We start from the raw sequence: 18,943 nt of genomic DNA, 5'->3' as shown, positions 1-18,943 counted from the left end.
CTCTGCAACCTTTTTAATGTGAAGTGCCAGCAGGCTGGCTCCACTCTGGTTTAGGGGTAGCCCACCCTTCCTGTATAGGCTCCCCCATCCCAAAAGTTTCCCCAGTTCCTAATAAATCTAAGCCCCTCCCCTCTACACCATCGTCTCATCCACGCATTGAGACTCTGAAGCTCTACCTGCCTACCTGGCCCTGCGCGTGGAACTGGTAGTATTTCTGAGAATGCCACCATAGAGGTCCTGGATTTCAGTCTCTTTACTAGCAGCTTAAATTTGGCCTCCAGGACGTCTCTCCTACCCTTCCCTATGGCATTGGTACCTACATGTACCACGACCGCCGGCTCCTCCCCAGCACTACACATAAGTCTATCTAGATGCCTCAAGAGATCCGCAACCTTCACACCAGGCAGGCAAGTCACCATACGGTTCTACCAATCATCACAAACCCAGCTATCTATGTTTCTAATGATCGAATCTCCCATTACTAACACCTGCCTTTTCCTAATGACTGGAGTTCCCTCCCCCGGAGAGGTAACGTCAGTGCGAGAGGATACCCCAACATCATCTGGAAGGAGGGTCCCAACTATGGGAAGGTTTCATAGAATCATAGAATCATAGAATCTCAGGGTTGGAAGGGACCCCAGAAGGTCATCTAGTCCAACCCCCTGCTCAAAGCAGGACCAATTCCCAGTTAAATCATCCCAGCCAGGGCTTTGTCAAGCCTGACCTTAAAAACCTCTAAGGAAGGAGATTCTACCACCTCCCTAGGTAACGCATTCCAGTGTTTCACCACCCTCTTAGTGAAAAAGTTTTTCCTAATATCCAATCTAAACCTCCCCCACTGCAACTTGAGACCATTACTCCTCGTTCTGTCATCTGCTACCATTGAGAACAGTCTAGAGCCATCCTCTTTGGAACCCCCTTTCAGGTAGTTGAAAGCAGCTATCAAATCCCCCCTCATTCTTCTCTTCTGCAGGCTAAACAATCCCAGCTCCCTCAGCCTCTCCTCGTAACTCATGTGTTCCAGTCCCCTAATCATTTTTGTTGCCCTTCGCTGGACTCTCTCCAATTTATCCACATCCTTCTTGAAGTGTGGGGCCCAAAACTGGACACAGTACTCCAGATGAGGCCTCACCAATGTCGAATAGAGGGGAACGATCACGTCCCTCGATCTGCTGGCTATGCCCCTACTTATACATCCCAAAATGCCATTGGCCTTCTTGGCAACAAGGGCACACTGCTGACTCATATCCAGCTTCTCGTCCACTGTCACCCCCAGGTCCTTTTCCGCAGAACTGCTGCCTAGCCATTCGGTCCCTAGTCTGTAGCTGTGCATTGGGTTCTTCCGTCCCAAGTGCAGGACCCTGCACTTATCCTTATTGAACCTCATCAGATTTCTTTTGGCCCAATCCTCCAATTTGTCTAGGTCCTTCTGTATCCTATCCCTCCCCTCCAGCGTATCTACCACTCCTCCCAGTTTAGTATCATCCGCAAATGTAGTTCCTTCGAAAGCCGGCCTGCTGTTCATCCAGATTTCGCAACAGTCGATTTGTTATTTGTTATTATTTTTGTGAACAACTTATAGATATGCGAAAGCAGGCAGATCAGGTGATAGTTCTTTAGATTTTCTCTATCGCCTTTCTTATGCAGCAAGATGGTATTGGACTCTTTCCAACTGGACGGTATTTTCTGGATTTCCAGTTAGCGGCTGAACCTTTGGGTAAGAGCTTTCCAAAGTTCCTGACCTCCCGCCTTAAGCACTTCTGCTGTCAGACCTTCCTTGCCTGGAGCCTTCCGCTCTTTCATTTGATGGATTGCGTGACGGACTTCGCTGATGAGAACTGGGAGTATGTGTTCATCGGTTTGTTGAAGTGATGGTACTCAAGCCTGTCACTGCCATTTCTTTTCATTTTCCTCGTCTTCTCCAATAAAGTCTTTGTATTCTCCGAGATTCTTCTGCTAGCTCTTCTTGGTCTTTCACACTCAGCTTATTTCACACACCGTTTCAGTCTCTTACTGAAGTTCTCATAATCATCATTGCAGTTGTCCAGGAGGCTTCAATTTTCCCTAGAAATGTTTTCCTTCAGGATTGCCTCATCGAAAGCTACCGGTTGGTGCCTTCTGTTCGCCATACACAGCGCCTTTTTCTCCACCTTCACAGTGAATGTGAGTCTGGCTCTCAGTAGGCGGTGATTGCAACCGATATTGAATGATGGCACTACTGAAATATCCTGCACGATGCGTCGTCTAGCGATCAGAACGTAATCAATTTCATTTTTGTCTTTGTTTGGTGCGATCCAGGTCCATCTTCTGTTGGCTTTCTTTTGGAACCAGGTGTTACCAATGAACATTCTCCTCGTCTCTGCCAATATAGCTAGTCGTTCTCCTCGCGTGTTTCGTTCTCCGATACCGTACCTTCCTGTGAACTTTTTACCCTCTCTCCCTCTTCCAACCTTGGCGTTAAAATCTCCCATCACAATCGTATATGTGGAACTCTGGGCGAGGGTTCCCTCCAGTTCCTGATAGAATCCTTCCACATCATCATCTTCGCATGCACTTGAGGGAGCATAGATCTGGATGATTTTGAGGGTACTATTTCGGTTCAACTGGAGGTAAAGCACCCCAATACGTGATGATTTCAAATGGCATGAGACAATTTTCGAAGACCATTCCTTGTTTATGATGAATCTGACTCCTCCAACTGACCTTGTGCCTTCTCCATGTTTCCATCCCTCCAGCTGACCTCCATCTCCTTCTTTCTGCAGTATTACTGATAATTCTACCATTTCCATCTATTAATGGACTAGTACCATTGTCAGGATTTTTTCTGTTCCTAATAGATTTTAAAAAATGCCTCCTTATTTTCCTTAACTCTGCTGGCCATAGATTTCGCTTTCTGTCCATTTGCTTTCCTTATCAATTTTCTACAGTTCCTATCTTCTGATCTGTATTAATTACAATCAACTTCTCCTTTCTTCCATTTGTAATATATTAGGGTTTTTTTAAATAGCTGCCTTCACTTTCCCTTTAAACCAGGTACATTTTTTAAATCAAGACCGCTTTCTTCCTTGGTTGTGGGATTGTGCTTTTTTGGGCATCTAGTAAAGTGTTCTTAAACAATTCCCAATTATCAGTCATTTTTCTGATTAAATTCTTCCTGCCAGCTAATTTGACTCACAGTTGTTTTCAGCATTGAGAAACTGGCCCTTTCAAAGCACTCAGTTTAAATATTCCTGTTCCGGACATTATTCTGTTTGCATATTATAAACATGATAAAGTCATGATCACTTGTACCTAAGCTATGATTAACTTTAAGTTCTGTGACCAATACTTCATTATCTGTCAAGATAAGCAAAAAGAAAAGGAGTACTTGTGGCACCTTAGAGACTAACCAATTTATTTGAGCATGAGCTTTCGTGAGCTACAGCTCACTTCATCGGATGCATGCCGTGGAAACTGCAGCAGGCTTTATTTATACACAGAGAATATGAAAAAATACCTCCTCCCACCCCACTGTCCTGCTGGTAATAGCTTATCTAAAGTGATCATCAGGTGGGCCATTTCCAGCACAAATCCAGGTTTTCTCACCCTCCACCCCCCCACACAAATTCACTCTCCTGCTGGTGATAGCCCATCCAAAGTGACAACCATTTCCAGCACAAATCCAGGTTTTCTCACCCTCCACCCCCCCACACAAATTCACCTGATGATCACTTTAGATAAGCTATTACCAGTAGGACAGTGGGGTGGGAGGAGGTATTTTTTCATATTCTCTGTGTATAAATAAAGCCTGCTGCAGTTTCCACGGCATGCATCCGATGAAGTGAGCTGTAGCTCACTAGAAATACCTTACAATGAGAGACTTGGGGCATGCCTGCATTGCCCCACGGTTGTGACTAAAGGGGTGTGAATAGCAGAGCACACCAAAGTGTAACATTGTGGGCATAAATTTACAAGTCCAGAGTTGGCGCTAAGGTAGTTGAAACCTTTACATTCACACTCGCAGCATCCACACACGGGAGTTACAGCGCAGCCCTTTGATGCACACTGTTAGTCACACCCCCTTAGAGTCAGAACTGTGGTAATTTAGACATGCACATACAGAGCTCAGTCTGTTTAGAGTATCAAAAAGAAGATTGTTAGGCGACTTGATTATAGTGGATAAGTAACTCCACAGCGAGAAAATAATGGGTCCCAACAGGCTCTGTAACAGGGAGGCAAAAGTTTTAGCCCAAGGGTCACATTGGGGTTGCAAAACGGTATGGAGGGCCTGGGCTGTGCCCCCCAAACAGCCTGGCACTGCCCCCATCCGACCCCTCCCACTTCCCACCCCCTGACTGTCCCCCTCAGAACCCCCGACCCATCCAACCCCCCCGCTCCTTGCCACCTGACTGCCCCCTCCCAGGACCCCACCCCATCCAACCCCTCTGCTCCCTGTCCCCTGACTGCCCTGACGCCTATCCACACCCCTGCCCCAACTCTCCCTGTTCCCCACCCCCCCAGAACCTCCGCTCCATCCAACCACCCCCTGACAGGCCCCCCGGGACTCCCACACCTATCCAACCGCCCCCTGCTCCCTGTCCCCTGACTGCCCCCTGGGGCCTCCCAGCCCCGGCCCCCTTACCATGCCGCTCAGAGCAGCATGTCTGGCAGCCGCGCCGCCTGGCCAGAGCCAGACGCACTGCCCTGCATGAGCACGTAGACCCACCGCCCAGAGTGCTGCCCACACAGTGGCGTGGCTGCGGGGGCGGGGGATGACAGTGGGAGAGGGGCCGGAGGCTAGTCTCCCTGATGGGGAGCTCAAGGGCCGGGCAGGATAGTCCTGTGGGCCAGATGTGGCCTGCAGGCCATAGTTTGCCCACCTCTGCTCTTTAATCTAGCAGAGAAAGGCATAACAAGAACCAATGGCTGGAAGATGAAGCTAGACAAAATAAAATTAGAAATAATTTTTTAACCCTGAGGATGATTAATCATTGAAACAAACTACCAAGGGAAGTTAGGGAGTCTCCATCTTGTGGGCTCTTCAAATCCAGACTGGCTGCCTTTCATGAACCAGGTAAGACAGGCATTGCTCTGCTGAAGTTCCCTGCCAGGCCCACGCCAGTAGGTGCACTCAGAGCCACACCTAACTCCACACAAAACAGCCAGGTGGACGGAACGACAGTTCGCTCACAACATTTCACCCAGTGGTTAGGGTGCTCACCTAGAAGGTCAGTCAAGTACCCCCTGTGCCTGGGGGAGAAGGGATTTGAACAGGGATCAGCCACTTCTCAGGTATATGCCCTAGACACTGGCCTATGGGACATTCTGATGTTGTGCTCCCTGGGTCTCTCCTGCTGAAGCTGTTCCTTTTTGTATGGCGAGTTAAAGAGTGCTGAACTCCCGAAGAGGGCCAGGGCTTAAGAAACATCTCTCTCCTTTGCATCTCCCCTGGGCTAGCATGGCCAGCTCCCCGCCCAGCATGCTGGCTTCTGTGAATCCCTAGATACCTATCAGAATGGCCAGACTAGGTCAGATCAGAGGTCCATCTAGCCCAGTATCCTGTCTTCTGACAGTGGCCAATCCTATCTCCCTCAATTCATTGGAGAGGAAGCCTGAATGCCTAACTGTGACTTTGTGAATCCCAGGGATTGTCGGTGACTGAAAATCCCTTTGTGAATCTAGCACTAGATGTCTGGAAATGAGTTTGTCTCTGATTTGGAGGCCCCAATCTCCAACGTGTTAATCAGTTTACAAAGAGACTCATGAGGCTTACTTGAACATGATTTGTGAGCCATTATTTCATGTAAGGGAAGTGCCTCTGACTTGTGGATTTGTGTTGCCTAGCCCATGGGTGCATGATGATGTGAAGGAAACAACATCTGGGATGACTTAAAAACAAGAAAAATAAAGTATGTGTGTGAATGTATTCCAGTTATTCATTTTTAATTGAGCTTTTCCATTTAATGTAGGTTATGAAGGCAGCCTAATACCCGAGCTGGAATGACTGGCCAGTTTACCATGAAAGGACATGCCAGTCATCCTCATGAGCTGATTGCTCACTTTAAGCCCTAATGGTCTATCCCTTCTGGAGATTGGGCTGAAGCATCTACTAGCTGACTTGCCTCCTATTCCTGCTGTGATTCTCTCCTTCTACTCGGCGCACCATGGGAGGATGCTTCTCCAAACCAAAACCAGGTGACTGCTGTTCAGTGTTCCTCTAATCGTCATGTGTTTGCCCGAGTAGCTGCAGATGAAACTAGGTCAGGCACGCAGAGGTGCTCCACGGGGAGGCTGCTTCAGAGAATTTTAATTCTCTGCTCTTACACGGAGGATTACAGGGCAGTTAATCCACAGAACATTCCACTTCATTTTCATTCACATGCAGTGAATTGTGTAAAACCTTTCAAAGTGCTGAGGGGTAGGGTGAAAAACTCAAATCTCAGTAAACTAGAGATAGAAAAGCTCGCTGGGGTATCAGTCGCAGCCTGGGACAAAGGTAAGAATCCAGCCTTGATTTGAAAGACAGAGATTCAAAATCTATAAGTACATTTCCCATTTGATTTGCCCTCACACATAAATGGCACACTCACATCCTGCTGCCCTGTACACGCCCACACAGAGCAGCTTTTCGGTCCCCTTGTGGCTCACATCCACAAAATTATGGTGTGGTCTTCCCATATGCTTGCCTCACCTTGAGGTTACTGCTATACGCTCCCCTGTCCCTGATCCTCTGCCAGATTCACAACACTACTGTATTCTCCCTCACCCCCCTTTCAGAACTGCATTGCTCCCAGGCTCAGCCCCGAAGGCACCGCTATACACTTTCCATCTGCCCCCCGGATCCTCATGATGAGTGAAAACTTGTGGGGAGGTAATAGGTCCATTATGGACAAAGACTGTAAATTGCTTCAAAAGAGCAGTGTGACAACCATCCTCAAAACAGGCAATATTGTGACCTTGCTCAAGAAACAATCTCAGCTCTAGTAACCCCATCAATTATTGACCAGCCTCAAATCTTCCCTTTTTGGAAGATCTTCCATAGTTGTATGCACTGTTGTTGTAGCCACGTGGGTCCCAGGATATTAGAGACACAAGGTAGGCGAGGTGATACCTTTTATTGAAACAACATCTCTTTTTGTGAGAGAGACACGCTTTCAAGCTACACAGAGCTCTTCCTCAGATCTGGGAAGGGTAGGTATAGTGTCACAGCTAATTACAAGATCAAACAGATAGTTTAACATAAGTAGTTAGCACATAGTCTTTATTCTTTTAGTTAGCACATCTTTAAAAATGTCATTATTTTAAGCTGATCTTTAATTGTGAGGGCCTGATTCATCATTTTTTAATTCTTGAAGCTGGCAATTCTGAGCATGGCATATACTGCGGTGATGCTCTTTTGTACAATATTAGCATTCACAAATAATATAAATAAACCACTTCATCTACTTTTTTATTTTTCTTTAAAAAATACTCAAATTATTGGGTTAATTCATGTGTCCTTCCATTATATGTACCAGCAGAACCGTAGTTGCTTTGCCATGAGAGAGAACTGATTTCTCATTCCTGACCATCTCAGATCTTAGATGGCAAGAGTCCTGGTCTTCAGTACAAAAGTTCCCCCTTTTGTTAGTCCAACAGAAGTCAGCCTCAGAACACCTGTTATTGAGTAAACAGAAGTACAGTCATATGTGACTGCTTAAAAAATTGCAAAACATTAGATCGCATTCACATTAAGCTTAAGAACCTCTTTTAGTAGGGTTAAAAAGGGCTTAAAATATGCTGGAATGCAGTCCAAGTACATCAAGCCAATCGGATTAAAAAAGTTAAGAAACTTGGTGTTTATAAACCCCTTATTTCTTAGAAATCTAATTTTCCTTGATCAAAATAGACCTGCATCCATTCTGAACAAACCTTGTTACCACGGAGCCCCAGGCTCCAGAAAGGCACAGCAAAAGGGAACACAGCTCCCTACCTAGAGCAAAGGGGCTGTCCCAGAGGCACCCAGTGTGGGGCAGGGTGGGGTGAAGCAGTGAGTTGCCAGGATGGGGAAGGGGTGAGGTGGACCAGGGGGATGCCATAAAGAGGAGTGGGTGGGGTGAAGATGGACGGTTGTGTGGGGAGGTGAAATGGAGCCACACTGTAAAGGGTTGGGGTTGAGCCCAGGGGCACCATGGCGGGGAGTGGAGCCATGAGGCACAGGGAGCAGGTGGAGCTGAGATGTGCAGTGTGTGTGTGTGTGTGGGGGGGGAGCTGGGAGGTGTCCTGTGGGATGGGGGGGGAGCTGAGAGGTACAGTGTGGGGGGGGAGCTGGGAGGTATCTTGAGGGAGAGGGATAGGGGGGAGCTGAGAGGTGTAGCGGGGTGTGGGGGGAGCGGGGAGGTGTTCTGAGTGAGAGAAATGAGGGGTCTGAGAGGTGCAGTGGGGGGGGGAGCTGGGAGGTGTCCTGAGGGAGAGGGATGGGGGGGAGCTGAGAGGTGCAGTGTGTGTGTGGGGGGGAGCTGGGAGGTGTCCTGTGGGATGGGGGGGGGAGCTGAGAGCTGAAGTTGGGGAGGAGTGAGGAGCTGGGAGGTGTCCTGAGGGAGAGGAATGGGGGGGAGCTGAGAGGTGCAGTGTGTGTGTGGGGGGGGGGAGGGAAGAGATGGGAGGTGTCCTGAGGGAGAGGGATGAAGGGGAGCTGAGAGATGCAGTGGGGGGAGGGAAGAGCTGGGAGGTGTCCTGAGGGAGAGGGATGGGGGGGAGCTGAGAGGTGCAGTGTGTGTGTGTGTGTTGGGGGGGAGGGAAGAGATGGGAGGTGTCCTGAGGGAGAGGGATGAAGGGGAGCTGAGAGATGCAGTGGGGGGAGGGAAGAGCTGGGAGGTGTCCTGAGGGAGAGGGATGAAGGGGAGCTGAGAGGTGCAGTGTGTGTGTGGGGGGGTGGGGGAGAGCTGGGAGGTGTCCTGAGGGAGAGGGATGAAGGGGAGCTGAGAGGTGCAGTGTGTGTGTGGGGGGGGTGGGGGAGAGCTGGGAGGTGTCCTGAGGGAGAGGGATGGGGGGGAGCTGAGAGGTGCAGTGTGTGTGTGTTGAGAGGAGGTAGCTGGGAGGTGTCCTGAGAGAGAGGAATGAGGGGGGCTGAGAGGTGCAGTGTGGGGGGGGGAGCTCTGAGGTATCTTGAGGGAGAGGGATAGGGGGGAGCTGAGAGGTGTAGCGGGGTGTGGGGGTGTGGGGGGGAGCTGGGAGGTGTCCTGAGGGAGAGGGATGAAGGGGAGCTGAGAGGTGCAGTGTGTGTGGGGTGGGGGTGGGGGGGAGCTGGGAGGTGTCCTGAGGGAGAGGGATGAAGGGGAGCTGAGAGGTGCAGTGTGTGGGGTGGGGGGTGGGGGGGGGGAGCTGGGAGGTGTCCTGAGGGAGAGGGATGGGGGGGAGCTGAGAGGTGCAGTGTGTGTGTGTTGAGAGGAGGTAGTTGGGAGGTGTCCTGAGAGAGAGGAATGAGGGGGGCTGAGAGGTGCAGTGTGGGGGGGGAGCTGGGAGGTATCTTGAGGGAGAGGGATAGGGGGGAGCTGAGAGGTGTAGCGGGGTGTGGGGGGAGCGGGGAGGTGTTCTGAGTGAGAGAAATGAGGGGTCTGAGAGGTGCAGTGGGGGGGGAGCTGGGAGGTGTCTTGAGGGAGAGGGATGGGCAGGAGCTGAGAGGTGCAGCGGGGGGTGGGGAGGAGCTGTGAGGTGTTCTGAGGGAGAGGGATGGGGGGAGTTGAAAGGTGCAGTGGGGGTGGGGGGAGGAGCTGGGAGGTGTTCTGAGGAAGAGGAATGAGGGGGAGCTGAGAGGTGCTGTGTAATGGAAGGGACAGATGAAGCAACCATGGTACCTTTTTGCTAGGGACAATTGTTTTGAAAATCACTTTAGTGATACTGATTATTGTGTGAGCCACCAGATTTTTGTGAAGTGCTGCACTAGTTAGCACCTTCTGGAGCTGTCTAGTGTCATATACTGCCCAACTGGTTTTGCATAGCAGTGGTTCTGAACCTGTGGTCCATGGACCCAGACTATGTCTAAGGGGTCTGCAAAAGACAGATTGAAAACTGACTGAACAGAATTCTACTATATATATAGACCATAGATTTCCAAAGGGGCCCACACCTTCATTCAAAATTTTTTAGGGTCTGTAAAATGAAAAAAGGTTGAGAACCACTGTTGTAAAGTGCCATCGATGTGTTGCTCTGCCTGTTAATTCAGCAGATAGGGAAGTACGTACTCCCACATATCTGCTCACGAGGCTCCTCCTTTGTCCACAGAGACTCATATTTGCATGGGTTCCTTAGGCCATGTCTACACTATAAAATAAAGTTGACCTAACACCTTTTGGCATATAACAGCTGCAGTTATTATATTGCTTGTGCATGTCTACACTTCGCTCCTTGTGTCGGCGGTGCATGTCCTCACCAGGAGCACTAGTGTCGATTGTACTGTCAGTGTGGGGCGGTTCCTGAAAGCCAGTAACGGTCAATATACGCAACACAGTGTTGACCTAACCTAACTACATTGACCGTGACTCTACGCCACCCATGAAGATGGAGTTATTATGTCAGCGTAGTGGGGCAGTTATGTCAGCGAGAGTGAAATTTGGGTGCAGACACTTCCAACTAACCAGCAGTTAATGTGCTGCAGAAGGTTCCACAAGGCTGCATGACCATAGTGTGAAATTATCTATTTTTTACCGTGACTGAGCCATGCATTATGCACAATACCCATTGTGGAGGGTAGCAGAGCTTTGCTCCACCAAAGCTCTGGGTGGTCTCTTAGCCCATGTCTAAAAAATTGCCACAGGTGCTACCTCTGGTAACACCAGTAATAGCACTGGTAAGAGCCCTAGTTTAGACGGCTTTCAGGCTCTGGCAGTTTTTTTCAGTGTCAATTAACACTGCTGAGGAGAGTAAGTCTAAATGTCGAGATCCTGAACACTGCTGCTGAGCTGGAAAACTTTCTATACTAGGCCTCCCGTCAGTGCAATTACTGGTACAGCTGAACCAGTGGTAACATTAGTGAGAATTTTTTTTACTAAAGTTCCCTAGGGTTGATAAAGCCTTCATTGGAAAAAAAAAAAAAAGATGAAGGTCCTTCTTTGTAGAGCTGGCAGCTAATGTAGTCTTTGCATGATGAGACAGGCCCATTTCTTGGTTTTACCTCTTCAGTGCTGAACTGTGTACGCGGTATGTACACCACGCTACAGAAGGACTGAAGAGAGGGCTGTCTACAGACTTTGAGCTCTGCTCAAAGGTGAGGTTTGCAAAAATTATTGCCTTTGTACTGTAGTAGGAAAGTGCGATTGGGTGTGCGCAGGTCTTTGTTCCTCAAGAGCTCATTGAAAGAGGCCCCTCTCAGGTGGGTGAAACAAAATTGGGCAGGAAGAGAAGAACTCAGAGGAGGTTTGTATGGGAGTAAAAACCAATTTGGGTTTGTGATGTGGAAATATCCTGACAGAAAAACACTACGTAAACACGTCAATAGTTGGATGGGTCACATAGGGCATCACCATTTGGGACTCCATAGAGATGATGACCGGAGCTGAGACAGGAGTGTTGTCATGTTGGGTATTGGGCAATCACACCTCCTCATGGAAGTTGTTGGGCAGGATAACTGACTTCCATTCAGGTCAAGTGAGGGAACAATTACATGCCCCTTTGGTTAGTGAAAGCTGAAACAGGGACTAGGCTGCATGCAAGCCTGGGCAGTGGCTGTGCCATATGGTCCAAGGGGTTTTCCAGGGGATCCGATAACAAATGCTGGGGCAGGGGTTTGACTGGATTGCAGCTGTATGTCTATGTGAGAGAAAGAGAGAAGCAGCAGAAACACCACTGAAGCGCACAGAGAAGGCAGTAAGGAAGCCCTAGCCACATCCGGAGAAGGTCTTGTAGCATGACCTTCAGAAAAGATGAAAGAGAGCTTGTGGATAAAGGGCTGGAGCTGGAAAAAGGCTTGGCACTGAGAGCAAAGAATCTGTCTCCATCTGTTTGATTCCTACTGTGTTCTGGGAAACAGGACTGTATGCATTCTTTGTAAGTAAACAGGATTGCATCCAAGAAATACCTGACTGCATCAATTTCTTAGGCTCACAAAAATAATCTGCTAGACCCTAATTACTGGCTAACCACTCGGGTCAAAAGCAGTAACAACGCTGTATCTGGGTCCCATACTTGCATGGTGTTTCTGTACCATAGATAGGGATGGATATTTCCCCCAGGGACCTAGCTGGGTAGCAGAGCCTACACATCTAGGCAATGTCTTTATTACAAAAAGTGTGTTTTTACATGGAGATAGCGAACTCAAGATAGCCATCTTGCTGTAAAATCAGTGTGGAGACAAGGCACAGTAGTTTTAATTCCAGGTAGCTAGTCAAGGTATATTCCAGGGGAACTCAGGTAAGAAGTGATCCTATTTAGCCCCCCAAGGTCAGAACTTAGCTACCCACTGCTGGGCCCTGGATTGGGGCCTGGTGGAGAGTGTGGGCCTGGGCTCCCCTACCAACCGCTGAAGGTGGGATGACAACAGGAGTCTACTCTTCAGTGGGAAATCCAGCTGGGAAAGGCCCTCAATACACAAGGGTCCAGATCCCCAGTCCCAGAGTTAAGGAGGAAGTCCTGAAGCCCTTGTGGGCACAAAAAGATCTCTGCTATTGGATTTTTCTCTCTGTATATCCCAAAAGGGCTGAACTAGAATATGTGAGCTGGCTGGAGGGCTGAGCTGCAAAAGAAGGGACTAGCCCCACAGGACGGAGCTGTAGATGAAAGGCGGACCTCTGGTCATACCCTGCCTGACCACTAGGCTCCACAGCCAGGGCAGGTCACCTTTCACAGCTTCCCAGACAGACTTCCAGCCTGTGGGTAATCTTGTTCTGAGCTGGTAGGGGCACTTCATTTTCACACATTCCAGTGATGTGTCTTCTTTACCTTTGGCCTGTGACAGACTGTTTTCAGTCCATTTGATATGTGCTAGTGATCGTTTTACAATCAAATGCTTTACAAAAATGCAATATTATATCAAACCTGTTTCCTTTATCAGTTAATTTATAATCTTGCCAGAGGACAATTTTCAAACTTATTTAACAAGAATTATTTTCCAGGAAACCACATTGATTGCCAATAATTATATTACATAAGTGTATTTTGGAAAATCCCCGTTTGCCCTTCACAGTGTTTTAGCTTAGGAAAAAATCAGCTCACTGTGCCACTGATGTGAACTGAATGAGTCAATGAAGTTCACTTGGAACCCTGCAAAGAAACTTGCTCACAGCCAGAGACTTTTAAATTGGTAAAGTCTGGCACATTTGATTGATTGACTACTACAGCAGTCAGTTATAATAATGTGAAAGAAGTTCACAATCCATCTCTTCCAGTGCGTCAACATGGAAACATTGTCCTGAGGGAGAGAACAGGCATGAGAATGATGCTATAAACCGGTGTTTGGAGATCCAGATATTCCCCCTGCTCCATTGACTCTTCTTAATTGTTATTCCACAGTGGAAAAGCTTCAGCAGGAGAGGCTGAGGGATTCCCAATCTCAGAACATCCCATATTCCAATGGTTAGGATCACAGGCACTGACTTTTCAAAGTGGTAGGGGGTGCTCAATCCCTGTCACTGTCCCAGGCCCCGCCCCCACACCACCCCTTCCCCCAAGGCCCCACCCTCACCCTGCCACTTCCCACCCCCGCTCCACCCCACCTCACCTCTTCCCACCCAGTTCCGCCCCTCCCCCGAGCACACCACATCTTCGCTCCTCCCCTCCAGAGCCTCCTGCACGCCACGAAACAGGGAGGCATTGGGAGGGAGGGGGAGGCAGGGCCCGCTGGCGGGCTGGCGGGAGGCACTGGGGGCTGCTGGTGGGTAGTCAGCACCCACCATTTGTTCCCCATGGGTATTCCAGCCCCAGAGCACCCACGGAGTCGGCGCCTATGGTTAGGGTATTCACCTGAGCAGTGAGAGATTCCTGTTCCAATCCTCTCTTTCCATTAGGCAGAGAGGGGATTTGAACCAAGGGTCTCCCACATCCCAGCTGAGTGCTGTAACCACTGGGCTAAAAGTCCTCCTCCATCATTTTGTGTGAACTCACCTGAGGGGCCCGAGCCAATAAGTAGCCTCTGAACATGCCTGCCAAATCAGTCCCCACACCTGACTAGGTCAGCTGAATGCATGTCCTCCCCCCGTTTTGTGAATCGCTCTGGGCCTTAGGTGGGAGGCAGGTGCCCGGATGCCCACAGGAAGGCAGTAGGGCGCATACCCAGAGATACCTAGGGAACTCTGACTACAAAGTACATGGTTTGGCAGCGGGGAGGTGGGATGGGATGGGTTCTGTCTTGAAGTCAGGGGCGCCAGAACAGAGGGGCCCAGAAGGCCATGGCCCCATCCCTTTTAAAAGAGCACTTTTTACGGGCTGTAAGGATGAGTGATGGTGGAGGGGCGGAGAGACGTGAGTAAAGGGTGGGATCTTGGGGGGGAAGACATGGCACAGGAGTGGGGCCTTTGGGGAAGAGGCGGTGCAGGGGCGGGGGCTCAGGGAGAAGGGGTGACGTGAGGCGGAGCCTGCGGGGGGGCAATGTGAGGGGTAGGCCTAGGGGGAATGGGCAGCACAATGCCATGGACTCAGGGGGAGGGGCAGCGTGAGGGCGGGGGCTTGGGAGGAAAGGGTAGGGACCAAGGTCAGGCACCGGTGGCCCCTCAGTTTTAGGGAGCTCCCACTGCTCCTGACTGAAGTGGTGCCAAAACAGGGACTTAGGTACCTAACTCCTCTTGTGCATTCAGGCCGTGGAAACTGCTAAACTGGGTCAGACCATCAAGACTGGTAATTAGTGTCCTTCCTCTGCTGAATGCCAGTACCTAATACTTCAGCAGAAGGTGAACCCCACTTTCATGCATCTGCCATGCTGGAGATGGGAGCGAAGTTCCCTTCCTGGACCCTGAACGATCAGTTTCATATTCTGAAGCATAAGGTTGGATTAATCCTGTTTAATCATGCATGACTACAAATATTATGGGTCAGAAGTACACAGCCCTGTTTTAAAATCAAGCAGCAGGGTTGGACTTTGTAACCTCTTGCTCTTGTGGCGGTGAATTCCACAGCAGGACCACATACTGTGTAATGAAGTATTTCCTTAATTTCTTGCAGTTTTGTGGGCTGTTGTTAAGTCATTGAGTGACCCTTTGTTCCTGGTATGGAAAAACACAAAAGATAGAAACTCACAGCTTGATCGGGACAAGTAGCTGCCCTCAGTTTAATGGTGGGGAGAAGATGGGGGGGGGGGGGGCAAATGTTCCTTAAAGAGGAAACCTGCCCTGCATGCTCAAAAACCTGATGATCACTTTAGATAAGCTATTACCAGCAGGACAGTGGGGTGGGAGGAGGTATTTTTTCATATTCTCTGTGTATAAATAAAGTCTGCTGCAGTTTCCACGGCATGCATCCGATGAAGTGAGCTGTAGCTCACGAAAGCTCATGCTCAAATAAATTGGTTAGTCTCTAAGGTGCCACAAGTACTCCTTTTCTTTTTGCGAAAAACTCTGAAGGTACATAGTCCTTAATCCCCCTGCTCTCACCATCAGCTCTGCCCTAGGAGAAATACCAGTTCTGCACAGGGGCCTCAATCCCCCCATCAACACCATCAGTGCAGCCCCAAAATGCCCAGACAAACTGCAAACCCTGGAGGGGTTTCAGGAAATCTAATAGGAAAGGGGAGGTCGCACAGAGTGCAACAGAATCAGGGTATTTACAGCCCTCGCCTGGAGCACCTCTGGTCCCCAGCCAAGGCAGTTTCTCCCTTCCAAGGGACTTTGTGATTCCCCATTAGGCTAGAACAATGGGTTCTTTGTGCTCCGGGATCCAATGGCAGGTCTCAGCCTGCTTTCCTCCTGAACTGCATACAGTGAGGTGCCTCCATCTAACTGTCAAGTGAATAAATGAATATGTAACTTCTAGGACATGAATAATAATTGAATTCAAAAGGACTCATGGACCAGGAGTGGTGAGAAGAACCAACACTTTTGTAGGGGGCAGAATAGGGCAGCAGTCATCTGCCCGCACCCATAGCGCTCATCACCCCAGCACTAGCTCTGTTGTCACACACACCAGAGTCTCCCTAAGGACCATTATGGGCATGTCCGACTCCTCCCCATCCTGACATTTCTTGGCCTTTTCTCCATTCCCCTCTTATGGTTGAGTTGCATTCATCAGGCTATACTCTCCCCTCCTGCTTCCTATGGCTTTTCTCTACTCCCCTATCTCCTCCACAGACAGCTTCCCCTTGGATTTCAACACCTGGCTTACCTGTTCCCTTTCTTCTCACTCTCCCCACCCTGCATCCGTAGAGACTTCCCTTTCCACATCAATGCCACACCTGCAAATCAGCAGCTCCCTCCTCACTCTCATTTCCTTCTGTGATCATCAGTCCTGGATCCACTCTCCTAAATGGCCATTTGACCTGCTTCTCACCAAAAACCTCTTTGACCCTGTGTGACACGGAGGCCCATTGGTGGTTCACTGCTCTGTCAGCAACTCATCAAGCCTGACATTCCACACCTAACACACTGTTCTCATGCTATATACCCAAACGGTGGCATGTAAGATATCACTGGAAAATGAATTACTCACTGATCATTAATATTCTTGCAGGAGGTGCATGTATGTGTGGAGTGTGTGTCTACAAAGAGTTATGGATATGTGCTAGAATTCTGTTCTTAAAATGTGTTTGGCAAGCAATGCATAAGCCCAGTCTGCCCTAGACAAAGGAATATATATTTGTTTGTTGGACCTGCTTGGTTGTTAGGCAGAGACAATGAAAGCACACTCATATGAAAGCCATCGATCTACTGAATGGGGGAGATAGCCTCTAAACTATGAGACCAGGGGTCTCAAGTGATAAGTAATTAGATCAACTGATTGTACACAATATTATAAAAGTGCATCGAGTACAGTCTCTGCTGAAAGCTGATGACATACTGGTGATTAATAACATGGTGAATCTATGGATTAACGCTATGTGAGGAAATATGGATACTCGCTGATATAATGATTTAAAGTCTGTGACCTAACACAGGGAGAAACAGGTTTTCTTGAGGGAAGGTAGCAGTGTGGAATCAATACAATGGAAGCCCTGTTACACAAGAATTGGCAGGGGGATGGGAAGCCCACAGGAAAGGAACAACAGCATGAGGTCATCCTGAGACTGGGAAAAACACAGTGAGTTAGGGAAGATACAAGGAGAGAGAAGACATGGTCCTGGCATCCATCACTAGACAGACACAAGGAGCCAGAGCTCTAGCAAGATGAGAAAGATGGGCCCTTCTGCCAAGGGGTTTGACATCTCTGGGAGAGTAACCTGCTTCAGCAAAGATCTTTCACCAAGGAAGACAAGAGAAACCAGCACCTTGGGCTTCTGAGAAAGTCAGCAATGGCTGGGAAAAAAAAGAATGGTAAGAAATCTATCTTGAACCAAGGCTGTAGTTTGCTGAATTAAATCTTTATTTTTGTGTATTAATAATTCTTTCTAACTTTATTCCTTCTACTTGGTATCACTTACCTATGTCCTTTTGTTAATGCATTTGTTTTATTTTCACAATGAACCAACTCAGTGCGGTGCTTGAAGGGAAGGGTGTATTAACAGCTTATTAACCTAACTGGGGTAATGTGCTTTTGCCTCTTTCAAGGAGCAAACAAACATTATTTCTGAGTGGTCCAGGACAGGGCTGGATACTTCAGGGCAAACAGTTTTGGGGAAATTCAGAACTGGGGGTGTGTTGGGGTCACTTGGCTAGTAGTAACCCCCACAGTGTATGACTGTGATGTAACATGCAGGCTGCTGGAGTCAGATTTGCTGAAGCAGGGTTGCTTATCACACAGACATTCAGTGCATGCTTGTCTGATGGCTGGGAGAATCCAGACAGGGAATCATAGAATATCAGGGTTGGAAGGGACCTCAGGAGATCATCTAGTCCAACCCCCTGCTCAAAGCAGGACCAATCTCCAATTTTTGCCCCAGATCCCTAAATGGCCCCCTCAAGGATTGAACTCACAACCCTGGGTTTAAGGAACTACAGCAGCAGAGCCTTTTAAGACACTCAGGGTTACAGGACAGGTGGTAACACAACCTCTCAATGGTCTGGGTTGCAGCTCAAAATGTGACACTCTACCCCTCCACCTGGACCTTCTGCAACCTCCAGTCTATTGAGGCCCTTGACTTCCCAGCCGACTTCAGCTCACTCCTCTCAGTGCCCTCACCTGTCTTCAGTACACAGTTGTTCTCTACCAGCACTCTGCTCTCGTGTACCCACTTCCCTGGCTTAATTCCCATGCCACATGAACCCACTGCCCTGGCTCACTCCCCGTGCTCCTGCTGCTGAACACCATTGGTGGGAGTCCCATGATCTCAGAGACTCTCTCTACAACAGGTGTTTTCTCTCCTGCTTTAGCTCTGGCACCTCCCTGTCCAAAACCAATACTTTGGCCCCTCACGGCCTCCCATGCCCACAGTCCTGTCACTAATCTGTGGTTTCTGACCCTGCCTCTGTCTCTGCACAGGATCTTGCTGATTTCTCCAAAGAAAAAAAACCTGACAAAATCTGTTGATTTCTCCCTCTCCCTGACTTGTCTTCTACCTCTAATGCTTCCCCATGCCGTAGTGATCCTATCCCTACCCACCTCCTTAGCTCCATCGCCTCCATGCCCACCCCTTCCCTCACATTGCTTATCAACCTCTCATTGTTCTTTGTCCCTACCCCTTAAAATATAAATATGCCTTGTTCTTCCTACCCTCAAAATAGTCTTTGATTCTTGCTGCCTTTCTAGCGACTGCTCCATCTTTCTCCTCCCCTTTACCTCTAGAACAGGCACCTTCTAAAACTATACAGAACTCAGACCCTCCTTGCTTATATTCTCTTGCCAAGCTTTGCTTCATCTCAGATCCACCCCCCCCCCCGCTCTGCCAGTGCCCCTAGTATTGGCACTCCAT

At 48.9% G+C, this 18,943-nt stretch overlaps 1 protein-coding gene across 4 annotated transcripts in view; it reads left to right on the top strand.

Moving 5' to 3' along the window:
- The window catches only part of AIFM3 (AIF family member 3), a 112,680-nt gene that overhangs the window by 10,970 nt on the left and 82,767 nt on the right, over nt 1–18,943 (top strand). For 3 of the 4 annotated variants that reach the window (XM_078848957.1, XM_073312949.1, XM_073312951.1), the window contains exon 2: nt 5,949–6,174. In XM_078848957.1, coding sequence (XP_078705083.1) covers nt 6,144–6,174 — 31 coding nt within the window. In that variant the 5' untranslated portion in view covers nt 5,949–6,143. Of the gene's footprint in view, nt 1–5,948; nt 6,175–16,992; nt 17,409–18,943 lie in introns of those variants that run through there. The other variant, XM_078848956.1, reaches the window with a different exon arrangement.

This window comes from Lepidochelys kempii, chromosome 15 (assembly GCF_965140285.1).
Source record: "Lepidochelys kempii isolate rLepKem1 chromosome 15, rLepKem1.hap1, whole genome shotgun sequence".
Classification (NCBI taxonomy): domain Eukaryota; kingdom Metazoa; phylum Chordata; order Testudines; family Cheloniidae; genus Lepidochelys; species Lepidochelys kempii.
The sequence above is the reverse complement of the archived record's forward strand: the minus strand, read 5'-3'. Positions and strand labels throughout refer to the sequence as shown.